Genomic DNA, 12,716 nt, shown 5'->3' with positions numbered 1-12,716 from the left:
TTCAAACTTTCCTATAAGTCTTCCTTCCCCTAATTGCCAGTGCCAGAATAGTTAGATGTTGTAGCGCGCATAAAGGAATGCAAATTTCTACTGTGTAGAAAGTATTTAAAAGCCGAGTTTCGGTAAGAGAAAGAGAGAGTTAGGCTCTAGCCGCCGTCCCTGCATGTAGATACGTTTGCTTATTGTTGATTCAAGTGGCTTAATTGCATTTATTTGCAGCCACTAGCTTCGAAGGGGGTTTAGGTTACGGGATCTCGCTGAGCCCTGTAGTCTAGTTCTGTCCTTAATTAATATCTTCAAATTTTAGTTTCGTTAATTGATTTTCCGTTACCGCCCAAGAGAGGCGAAGTTTGTTAGCGTCGAGCTGACGAATTGTAAATTTTCAAAGATTTAATGAAGGGTACTTTAAGCCTTCTCTTGTGTAGTTTCCTGCTACTCCAGTTTCAGACAGAGGTTCCTATATTGGACTGTACAAACTGTTTATCTTAAAATAATTCCTCCTGTGTACCTTATTTTTCTGTTATTTTGTTTTCCAAAATTAAATATGGTTTTGAGAGAGTCCTGCTCTTTCAACCGATACCTGATTAGCACGCAGGTGCACTTTCTTTCCAGCCAGAACTTTGCTTACACGACACGTGTCAACTGCTTGATGAGATCATTGGTTACGCGTGACCATATTATCAACCTAAATCTTTCATCCAGCCTTCCAGAGTTGCTCGCCAGATCACTTAGAGACGCCAGGCGCCTTGCTTGCTGAGATGTACGCCATGTTTTTTCGAACAAGAAATGCCTCTATTAACTTTCTATTAATTCTCTTTTTTTACCACCATCTATAGAAAATGCTTTTTGGGCTTTATTGCTGCAGACGAAAAAATTAGTTTCTTCAAGACCCTCACCGTTAACATGCCGTTAAAGACATCACATCAATGAGCTCTTGATATTATGAAATTAGGCTTTAGCCTTTTCTCCATTCTTTCAAGCTCATATAAGTAGTCACAAAAATGTATGTGCTGGTTTTTAATAGCATTCCATCCAGGATGTAGCATACGCTCAGAAGCCTGCAACTAGTGACCAGTTCACTTAAGTCTTATTCCTCGTGATTACTGATTTAGATTTCGCTCTGTGAATGATTTAAGTCAGTGGTCTCAAACTTGCAGACTCAGAAGCAATTTTATGCGACCGGTGAATGCTTTTTAGTTATATATTTGTTGCAATGCAGTACTTATAGATTTAGAGACATGGCGATATGGACTGCGCACATGAGCTATTGAAGAAAAAATTAGAATGAATACGTTAGGGATTTTGAGATACTGCTGAACATTGTTAACTGTTAAGTTTCCGCTCCAGCTTTGAAGGAGAACACCCTGAGGAGATCGGTCCGAGGGTCTCACATCCCTTTTCCCCTACCGCCAACTTCTGGAAAGGACTCTCGACTCGCCGTGTATTTTGAGCGCCTCCTTGCCACACAAATCCACTTAAAACATCACTCCTTCTCCGGGATTCGCAACGGGCCCACTGGCACGCCAATCTGCGTTACTAACCACCATCCAGCTGGTTGGTACTATATGCTTGTACGCCAGGCCACGTGGCTAGGATAAAATAGGAGAATTTTCCGCTTTGGTATTAGAACCAATAAAGATAGTTAACGGCACTTCAAAATATTCTAGTGTTTCCCGTTTTCTGGTTTAGGTTAAAATTAACTTATTTACTTGTTAATCAACATATTGGAATTACCTGAAATAAATGTCAACCTCAAATTTAACATTTAGCTGCTGTTATACTTGAATTCCAAAATTACAACCAGCAGAAATTTCTTGAAGGTACTAAACTTTAGAATTCAGATAAAGAATAAAGTTGAATTTTTCCTTTGCGTTATCATTAATGTTGTTTATGTATCATTAATGTAAATATTTAGTAAATCTTCTTCTTAAAATTTAGTTATTTTGTTTTCGCTCAGAATGGTTATGAATTTCGTTAAAAAATTATTCAGCAGCTTTTGGATCCTGCATTCTGCCCGAGTCCGATTTGAGTTTGACACCACTAATTTTGATCACCTGTCATACTTCTCACATATTAAAAAGAATAACATACATTTATTTCTCTTGAGCTGCTTACAGTTGTTTATCTATGTACTATAGCATATCAGCTGCTATGTACACATAGCAGCTGTTATGTTTCCAAGATTTCAAATATTTCTGTTCTTCAGATTTATTTATTTAAGATCTCTGGGAATCGTTTAGCAAGCAACAATATTTTCTTTAAAAGTAATTTTATGATAATTTTAATGAGGAAATCTCTAAATATGTGTGAGACCACTTTCCAGAAAGTATGCTGCTCATGGCTTTGACAAAAAATTCATTAAATGTTTTGCAAATTATTGACCGCAAGAATGGAATTTAGAAATCCGTAATGGCAACAAAAATATTCAAATCTTTGTTCCTTCAACTTCATTATCATGAAAATAATTTGACGGTATGCTTTCTTAGTTTAAAGAGCCGCTGGTGTTTAATGCGTACGATTACTAACGAAAGTGTCAGGATGTTATGGAATAAATAAAACGAACAAAAGATTTTATACATACGTATATTTTATTTTTTATTTATTGAATTTATTCGTTCAAAATGACCCTATGTAATATTGGTCAATGCTACGAGAAATAAGATACATAATTTAAGATATCTGCAGTTATGTTCCTCGTAAATCTATAAATGAATTGCAAAGTACACTTGGTTAGTTACTTGGTACTATATTGAGACCAAAATGATGTTTCATAAAATCAAAAGCGGTACCATTTCGTACATAAAATACAATAAACAGCACGCACCCGAATACACTAAATACGCGCGACTCGCTACCAGACGACCTTGCCACTCATATGCAATCGCGCATGCGCAAGAAACTTTAACGTCACCCAAAATTTCAAGAGTTTTGATGCGTTACTATGCATATACCCTTTGTCCACTTTTTGAATTTTTTTTCGCTAATGTGCTCTTTCATATCTAATGACATATTTAGATTGATTGTAACATTTGCAGTTTCGAAAATTATGAACATTCGCTCACACTTCAAATAGTGTCTTAATTTTTGTTTTCCCATTGGACGACTATGGAGAAACATATATCTTTTCTCGTCTCGTCTTCTCTCGTATCTAACGAAGATTACACCTTAGTGCAGATGTACGACATGGGTCAACAAGAAGCAATTACTCAACTAATAATCTGTGAATTCTTATAAACATCATACAATTAATTTTTCCCCTTCGGCGATAACGTAGACGAGTAACGATATTTATAACCAAGAACGGGCATCATTCGCACAAATATATTACAAGAATATTTTGTATTTCTGCAGTCAGTTCTTCAAAATGGGGCAGGCACGTGTTTAGCAGCTTGTTTGCTTCTGTTAGTTGCAAAATTTGCCTCCTTACTTATAACTGTTTTCTCCGTAATTCGATTTATTTACCACTATATGTATATTACTTATATTAATAATATTGTTGCGAAATGTACAGGAGCGGTAAGATAGCTTCCCCGCAAAGTAGTTTTAAGGTTGTCATAAAATGGCAAAATAATGCAGGGTTGCCACATTTGGCGAGAAATCGCCCATTTGGCTACAAAATTGGCGATATGCCATGGACGGATGGAGAACCTTCTGTAACCAATTCTTACCGGTTTAGCCCAGAACGTACTCGAACACCAGCCAAAAGCTATATAAACCCTGCTGCTACGCGGAGAGTTAGTTAGTATCAAGTTGGTGTCTCGTCTAGCGAGTCAAACCCTGCGCAGTCGATCCCGAGTTGACAGCAGGGCAGCGGGTGCCGAGTCGGTCATCGAGTTCACCGAAGGAGTCTCTTAATGCATCGCGGTTAGTGCATCGTCGAGAGAGCGTGTTGAGCTCCGGGAACGACTGAACCGAAGAGTCGGGAGCCGTGCTCTGTGTGTCGTCGAGTGCATCGCGAGTTGTAGCGTGGAGAGTCTCTAGAGTACGTGAAGTTCCGAGAACGACCGAGCAGAGACGGAAATTGTACTCTGGTGCTTTGCAGTGAAGCTGTCTCCACCGTTATAGCCTGATAACCTGAAGGCTGTGTCGCTGATCGTTCCAGCGAGTTTATAGTAGATCTTCGACGACTGTAAACGTGTTTTGGAGCTGTCCTGACAATACTGGCTAATAAAGTGTGTTTGGATACTTCATCAAGTAGTGTCATCATTATTCACTCCAAATCCATACGAACCCCGTACGAACGTGAAGGAAGAAAATAACGTAACAACTGGTGCCAGAGAAAAAAACGCAACAATATTTTACTGTATATATATAAACGCACTATATAAATAGTATTTATCTTACAACTAATGAGACATTATATGAGAATGTTCTTGGGAAACTCAACAAGTGGACGAAAGGCTACATGCTGACCTACGTTTATATCTGAGCGTCCAATACAGCTTATTCAACAATTCGTATATTTGTATATTTATAAACAGTATTGAGCTGAGCGTAAAGGTGTAAAGAATTCCGAAAGTTGAAATATAGAACAATGAATGAAGAATAAGAACTTATTTATGAACGAAAACCTTACTATTTCATTACATGCAGAAATGTAACAATACTGATTATTTTTAAAAGTGACATGAGTAAAATACATGTTTGTATGTACTCGTAGATTGATTCTTGGGTGAATTCCTTTATTTCCAAATTTTATATTTTAATAGAAAGAAGTTTTAAAATTTCTCAAATTGGTTTCATGATTCATTTAGAAAAAACAGTAAATTCATTGTTATTATAATGGCAGTATTAAGGATTTATTCAATTTGAGTTTTTCAAAATATGAGAGGCTGAATGGTAAGACACTGACCTTTCTCCATTTCTTCGATGATGACGACCCAGTGCCACTGCAACAAGTCCACTACCAGTTCTGTCATGAAGCGGTAGAAAACAGGGTCCATAGCGAGACTGAGGTTGAAAGTTGCTGAAATACAATTTAGTATGTAAATATCGGGAGTTCCTTACGATTTAAATAACAGATGTAGGAAGAAATTCCGGCTATGAAGTGAGATTAGTTTTGTTGAACTGTCCGAATATAGCTTGCAAACATGCTAAGGATGGCAGGGTACTTTAGTGAACAGAAGGGTTTGAGCAAAGCATCAGCTTTAGCATCAAGGGAAAGACAAAAGTATAATAGCATTATATGAACGAAGAGTTGCAGCTATTGCGAAAGCTAATATAGGAGGACATAACATCTAAACATATGGGCAGTTGATAAACAAATAAACAAACTGAAAATATACATATCAATACAGAAGTATGTGCAAAGTTGAGTATAGCATTGAATATAGAGAGCAAGTGGGCCGCTGTCCTCCTATTGATGTAGGATGTGTTTGGAGCAGGCTGTATATGGCTTGATATGGCTGAGCAGGCAGTGGCACAATTTGTAATGACTGAGCCAGTTTTATATGCACTGATATGTTACTGCTAGTGTTAGTGGCGACGCTTACCAATTTGTGAAAGCTGGCTTTTTAAGATGGTATCTTGAAGTATGTGGGATGTCAATTACATAGTGGTACGCTTTTCTTTCTCTGGCCACATATACATAGATCATTGTATCGGAAGCGGTACAGATATGTTGGGAACAGACCATTTCCAGAGAAGTGTTGTGTTAGTGAAGCGGAGCTGTTGCGTAACTTTGTGGCCACCTTTGGAAAGAAGAGGAACGCCAAGCGATACGTAGTGAGTGTGAGTCATCCATCCTGTTGCTTTTTGAGCATGTGTTTCTGAGTGATCCGCTTAAGATATGATACTGGGAGGCGAGTTGAAACAACTTCACTTTGGATATTGTTTGATACCTGCTTCCCGAGATCTCATTTTCGGTGTTACTGGGCTGGAACCCAAAATAGAAGAGAGCTGTTAGGAGAAGGGAATCTTATATGGCCTGGAGGCTTGACACAATCACTAGAATCATGGCATTTGGTGCATGTTTTATTGCGTAGCACATCGCAGCTTGCAGGGCAATTAGTTCCGCTTGATAAATGGAGTTGTTGACCCCGGGCTCACTTCATTTGTATTGGACGACATTATTCTCCAGATGACAAAATTCACTGCCAGTACCATTTCTGTTGCTGTAAATGATACTGAAAATGTTTAGGCGTCTAGAGAATTACGGTTCCAATAAATTATTGTTTGAGCAAAGTGGCCCAAAGTGACTTGTCCAAAGGATTACTTAGGTATGGTTTCTCTGTTCTTTTTTTCATGAATGCTACCAGTACAGTTACAATGAAACTGAATCACTTAGTGAATACAGCACTACAAATTTCAAACCAGTAAATTTCCTTCTGGTAAGGAATTCTGAATGATTTCGAATTTTATCAGTTTGAATTTAGGTTATTTCTAATAAGAAATATTGATTGCAAGTCTTGTGAATTATATGACATATATAGAGCAAATATTGAATTAAAAATGACAGATTATTAATACTCATCCGGAGGATGAACCTGTTACCAACAAAACATAGAAAAAGGGAAATATTTCGTCTAATCGGAATAATTTCCAACGTAAAAGAAGTTCTTTAGAAAAGATGATAGAGATGAGAGTGTGTTTAAAACTTCAATTAAAAAATAAAACAATGACTCATAATTTTCTTTACAACATTTAATTCTGTTTAAATTGCATCTCTATAAAAATAGTCTTTCAATGGTGCCACAAGGTTAATTTTCAGGCAGCAAATTCGTTAATAAATATTGTCCAAGCTAAATGCAAGTTTTGGAAGTGTCAGAAGCTCAAAATACGAACAGTGTTATATTAAAAAATATGTATTGTTTAGTGATGAATCTACCATCACCGCCGTTTTCATGTTTCGAAGAGATATGTATGGAAATCTCTTTTATAGGTATATCATTCAGACCTTGTCGTATTCGCCCTGCAGCACGAAGGACGACTGATGACTGTTTGGGCCGCAGTATTATTGAAATCTCTGAGAATATTGATTGCTCTTGACTTTATACCAAAACCGTTAATATATCAATACACCATTTCATATAGCAAAGCTAATAACAGAGTGGTTTCAAAAACATGAAAATGCGCTTGAATATCTTCCGCATAACTGCACAATGCCCTAATATGAAGATTAACTTAGGTACAGTAGAACTAGATAGGGAAGTTGATTAAGGCAGACTAACTCGACGGTTATCTGCCTAAGGGAAGGAATGCCTTTATGGAAGAATGTTTCAACGATTTTACCGCTCGGCCACTGATAGGCTGGTATACTGGGTAGAGATGGAAAACATTTTCTTTCTTCAAACCATCATGGTTTGAAATAACATTGTTTTGCCGGAGGAATGGTTAAAAGTATCTATAGAAATTGAACAAGGTTTGTATCTGATTTCACAGAACCGTGGGTGTTCTGGCCTTCAAAAGAAGACATAAACCGTTGTTAAGTAATACATTCGAGAGTCACTAGTTTCAGTTTCATTGTGCGGTGTGCGCAAGTATCAAGAAACCGCTCGAGAAATTGAATCACATATCAAGAGGGATTGCCATTATACCCTTTAGGCAGATATTGCCATTACTACCCCCCCATTTATGCAGATAGTCATTGTGCGCTTTGTCACATTAATATAGTGTTACGAAATGTACAGGCGCGGTAAGATGGCTTCCCCGCAAAGCAGTTTTAGGGTTTCCATAAAATGGCAAGGTAAGGCAGGGTTGCCACATTTGGCGAGAAATCGCCCATTTGGGGACAAAATTGGCGATATCCCATGGACGGATGGAGAACCTTCTGGAACGAATTCTTACCGGTTTAGCCAGAATGTTCTTTAATACAAGCTGAAAGCTACATAAACCCTGCTGGTCCGCAGTCAGTAAGTGTGTGTGCATCGTCTAGAGTGCGGGTTAGTTAGTATCGAGTTGGTGTCTCGTCTAGCGAGTCAATCCCTGCGGAGTCGATCGAGTTGACAGCCGGCCGGCGAGTGGGTCGTCGAGTGCACCGAAAGAGTCTCGTTGTGTATCGCGGTTAGTGCATCGTCAAGAGAGCGAGTTGAGCTCAAAGAACGACTGAACCGAAGAGTCGGGAGCTGTGCTCTGTGTGTCGTCGAGTCAACCCGAGTTGTAGCGTGGAGAGTCTCGAGAGTGCGTGGAGTTCCGAGAACAACCCAGCAGAAGTCGAAGCAGAGTCGGGAGCTGTAATCTAGTGCTTTACCGTGAAGCTGTCTCCACCGTGATAGCCTGATAACCTGCAGGCTGTGTCGCTGATCGTGACGGCGTGTTTATAGTAGTTCATCGACGACTGTAAACGTGTTTTGGAGCTGTCCTAACAATAGTGGCCAATAAAATGTGTGTTTCGATACTTTATCAAGTAGTGTCGTCGTTTATTTGGAGTGTCACTCCAAATCCCCACGAACCCCGTACGAACGTGAAGAAAGAAAATAACGTAACAATAGCTATAGCAAGGAAAGGTATTTGTTTTAATGTTAAAGATCGCTGATGTAGTTTGATTTAACGTTGGAAATGTCCATACATAAAGTTTTTTAAATTTTTTAAGTTAAATGTCAATACATAGATCTTAAATTCAAGTAAATTAAATTTAAGTAATTTTTACATGTTAAATTTAAGTTTAACTTCTATAGATGACATTTTTTAAAATTTGTGTAAAACTTTGAATTCTCGACTATAGATTTCGACGAAGGGATTTTAGGGATCCAAACAAAAGATACTGATATTGCCCACTGGTATAATAGCATCAGTTAATGCAACAAAAATGTATATTAAAAATAACCATAGTTAAATTATATTTTCTGATGTATATTTTGTTTTGGCTTATTATGCCTAATACTGTCAGCAATGACCCTGTGCTAGCTTCTTAACCAGTTAACTGTGGCGCTCTCGTTTGAAAGTGTGCACCGTTTTGTATCGCCAGAATCGAGCCATGACGAGTATATTCGTCATCACAGAGTAAGTTGCGCTGGTAAGATATTGGATGAAAAAGGATGGGTTTAATTTTATAAAATTGAAAATTTTATTACTAATATTGCTCTTTTGATTAACATAAGCATATATTACATACATATTAAACTAAAACGCAACAAATTAAATTAAATATTATACGTATAAAAGTAAGAATTTAAATTCCCGCTGTGGAGTGATATTCAGCGAAACAGGGTACTATACACAATGGGACTTTGCAAATCAAACAGCAGTAACACGATTCCTTCCTGATCTTACGTTTGTAGCAATGCGAACACCTTCGTGTAAGGTTGTTTTTTTCGATGTTCCGGGCATATAATCCGGGACATGATTCCCGCCTAATTGGCTTATATTAGGTCTAAATGGCCGAGTTTGTGTCGATTTATTTCTTTCAGTTGGATACGTCGCAAACTTGTCTTCAATAAATTTGAGCATAAAGTTGATACGAGATGATGTTCCATTATTTTTTTATATTATATGAATGCATTCAGACACATAATGTCTAAGAAATGGAGAAATATCTTTCTGTAGTAGTTTTTTAGTCGTTTTCTTGCTGTGGAGTACGTACGCTATGATAATTCCATCGCTCATATCCACTCCACCCATTTTTTTTTATTATTATAATCAATCACTAGCTCCAGTTTCATTGTTATTATTTTTCTTTTCTCTATTTCTATTACGTTGTTTTATACGCGCGCTGCTTACACTGCTTTATACGCATGACGAGTATACTCGTCAATGCACAAAATCGTTCCGACTCTCCATGACGAGTATACTCGTCAACCACAGTTAACTGGTTAATACTGTACTTAGTATAAGTAAGGAATGTTAGGTTGTGGGGATTTATTAATTTATTTAATAGCTAATTTTATTTTGAAGCAACCTTTCCTATTGCTCTTGTTTTCAACCCGCTTTTTCTGACCAGAATAAGATTTTAGTTCCACGTGCTATGCAAAATATTGTAGAAAGATAGTATTTAAGCTGGTGTCTGAGTTCCTTCATACAGAGCGTGTTTTGCTTTCCTCCATATTGTTTCTCTGCTATTTAAGCTTGCTATTCTACGTCCTTGCGTATTAATTGTCGGTTTGTTTACGGTGGTGGTAGGGCCAAGTACCAACTATACGCTTAATATCTCTGTGGAGCTTCGGCTGATTATTGGAGCTAGGCTTAGTTTTAATTTGACGTTTCTATTTTGAATTTCTACCAAAAGTATTGCCGTAGATTTGTAAGCACCAGGAGTGCCGACTGTAAATACTTTTCTTGAGTTGAATAAAAGAGTCTTTTCACCCTTTTCACGTGTTCTTACTGACAGAGTTGAATTTAGCGAATGGTAGCTTCACAGTTCAAGTAAAAAATCTAGCCAACAAAGTAACTTTAATTTAGCTAGAATCTTACAAGGTATCTGAGAATATATTTAATGTTAATTAAGTAATAGTTTGTATTAAATTAGATTTTTAAAAAACTTAGGAAAATATTTAAAGAAAGATATAAGGTCATCGTTAGCTAATTAGTGGGTGTAATGTATTTGCGTTGCTAAGCTACCAACATAATTCCACTAAGAAATGTAAATTACCGCAGAGGATAATCCGCAAAGGTTATCGGCAGACGATGCGCGCGCTTTAAAAATGTTTTTCCAGTTATTCTGTAAGTTTTGACTGATAAAGTTTGTTGTTCGTTCAAAAATGGCGAGAGTTCTTTAAAACTTTATTACATGGGTAATTCGGAAAGCATTTCGTTTTTTTCCAACTGAGGGCTTAAGTATATTTTTTCACAGAATCTTCACACTTAAATTGCATAATCATGACATGTTTTGTCAGCTGATATAGCAAGGCCTGCTTGTGAAAAGTTCGGTTGATTCTGTGCAGTAGTTTTTTTTTTTTTTTTGTGCCCTTTCAAATATGGCACAGCATTTTCGGTATATTTTTTTACTATTGAAAAGGTAAAAATGCTGTTGAAGCTATAAAAAATTATCTGATGGATATGGAGAAAATGTCTTGACAGAGTGCCAATGCCAAAACTGCTCTGCAAAATTTCGATCCGGCAATTTTGATCTTGAAGATGGACCACGTTCTGGAAAGCCAGTTAAAGCTGATGAAGGCGCAATAAAAGCATTAATTGATGGAAGCCGGCAAATAGCAACTCTTGAAATCGCTGAGAGATTAAATTTATCGAATTTGATCGTTCATGATCATTTGAAACGCTTAGGTTTAATATCAAAACTCAACATATGGGTTCCTTATATTCTCAGGCAAGGAAATTTGTGTTTTAAAACATCAAGAAAAATGATCCATTTCTGAAGCGTATTATCTATCACTGGGGACGAAAAGTGGGTTGTCTGCGAGAATGTTAAAGGCAAGAGATCATGGAGCGAAAAAAAGGTGAACCAACCTCAAAGCACTTCGAAAGCTGATATTCATCAGAAAAGTAATGATGAGATTTCAATGGGATTTCAAAATAATCGTTTTTTTTTTAGTTCCTACCAGACAACACAACGATCAGTTCTGAAGTGTACTGTCATCAGCTGGACAAACTGAATGATTCACTTAAACAGAAAAGGTCAGTATTGATCAATAGAAAAGGTGTAGTGTTCCACCAAGATAATGCTAGACCTCATACAAGATTGGTAAATCGCCAAAAGCTTTCACAACTTGGAAGAGATATATTGACACAGCCACCATGTTTTTCAGATATGGCACCTTCTTCTTATTATTATTCCGGTCTCTACAACAGTTTTTAGATGGTAAGACCTTCACTTCAAATGAGGAGGTCAAAAATCACCTGGATCAGCTTTTTCCAACAAAGGAAAAACAAGATGAGCGTGAAATCATTCTATTGTCGCAAAGATGTCAAAAGGTATTGGACCAGAATGGACAATATATAACTCAAAAAAATATTTATTCACCATTAGAAAATCTTACATTTTCATGGAAGAAAAAGAAATTACTTTCCGAGCAACGCAATATTTATGTTTCTGATTCATAAATATCCGCTAACTCAATGTTCGTAATTTACCGCGGAAAGCCAAAACATTTGGTTTATCATCTTCGACCATGAATTTTCTATTGCATGCATGATGTTGTCACTTTGCTTACGTAGTGTTTTGATGCAGAAACGTATTCTGTTTTTTAAAACTTGCCGTGATTTATACGCACAGTGCAGCTACCTTTTTCATTATTGTAGTGACTTCAGAAGATTAAGCCTAAACATCAGTATCATTTATTGTATGAGAGAATGTGTACTGTAATCTACAGTACCTTTAGTATGATTTTGTTCATATTCTGAACAATTACGAGTTACAGCTTGTTTTATATATATGGGCAGTAGCAGTTGATCTAGGAAGAGGACAGAACATGAGGACAAACAGAACATCAGCATCTTATTCATCATTATCAACGATCCGACATGTAACTAGGGCGCCAACGTTCTCAAGGAATATTGATAGGCAAATCAGAGAATGGGATATACACTTACGACTGCCATTGCGCCGACAACTAATAATCTCTATCCCTTCTGTATGTACGTGTGTATGTAACTTGTATTGTAATAAATATGATTTTATACGTTCGCTATTTTAATGCTTTGTAAACATGTACATAATTTTTAGCTGAATTTCGAAATGAGTTTTTGCCTGAATTAGAGATAATAACTTTAAGAGTTTTTTTGCCTGAATTAGGCATGATAACTTTAACAGTTTTCAATTATTAGAGGATCTATATTCTCATTTCTTATGTCTTATTAAACGTATATAAGTGAGGGGTGCTTCA

At 37.0% G+C, this 12,716-nt stretch overlaps 1 protein-coding gene across 1 annotated transcript in view; it reads right to left on the bottom strand.

The window, feature by feature from the left end:
* Positions 1-4,943, bottom strand: part of LOC118189613 (glutamate receptor ionotropic, delta-1-like) — a 51,935-nt gene extending 46,992 nt beyond the window's left edge. Inside the window, exon 1 of the mRNA XM_035360262.2 lies at positions 4,853-4,943. Coding sequence (XP_035216153.2) covers positions 4,853-4,943 — 91 coding nt within the window. The remainder of the gene's footprint in view (positions 1-4,852) is intronic.
* Between the last annotated feature and the right edge of the window lie 7,773 nt (positions 4,944-12,716).

Source organism: Stegodyphus dumicola, chromosome 9 (assembly GCF_044657685.1).
Source record: "Stegodyphus dumicola isolate Sdum_Otavi_A_Nest chromosome 9, ASM4465768v1".
In the NCBI taxonomy this organism is placed as follows: Eukaryota; Metazoa; Arthropoda; class Arachnida; order Araneae; family Eresidae; genus Stegodyphus; species Stegodyphus dumicola.
This window is presented reverse-complemented; position numbering and strand designations above follow the sequence as displayed.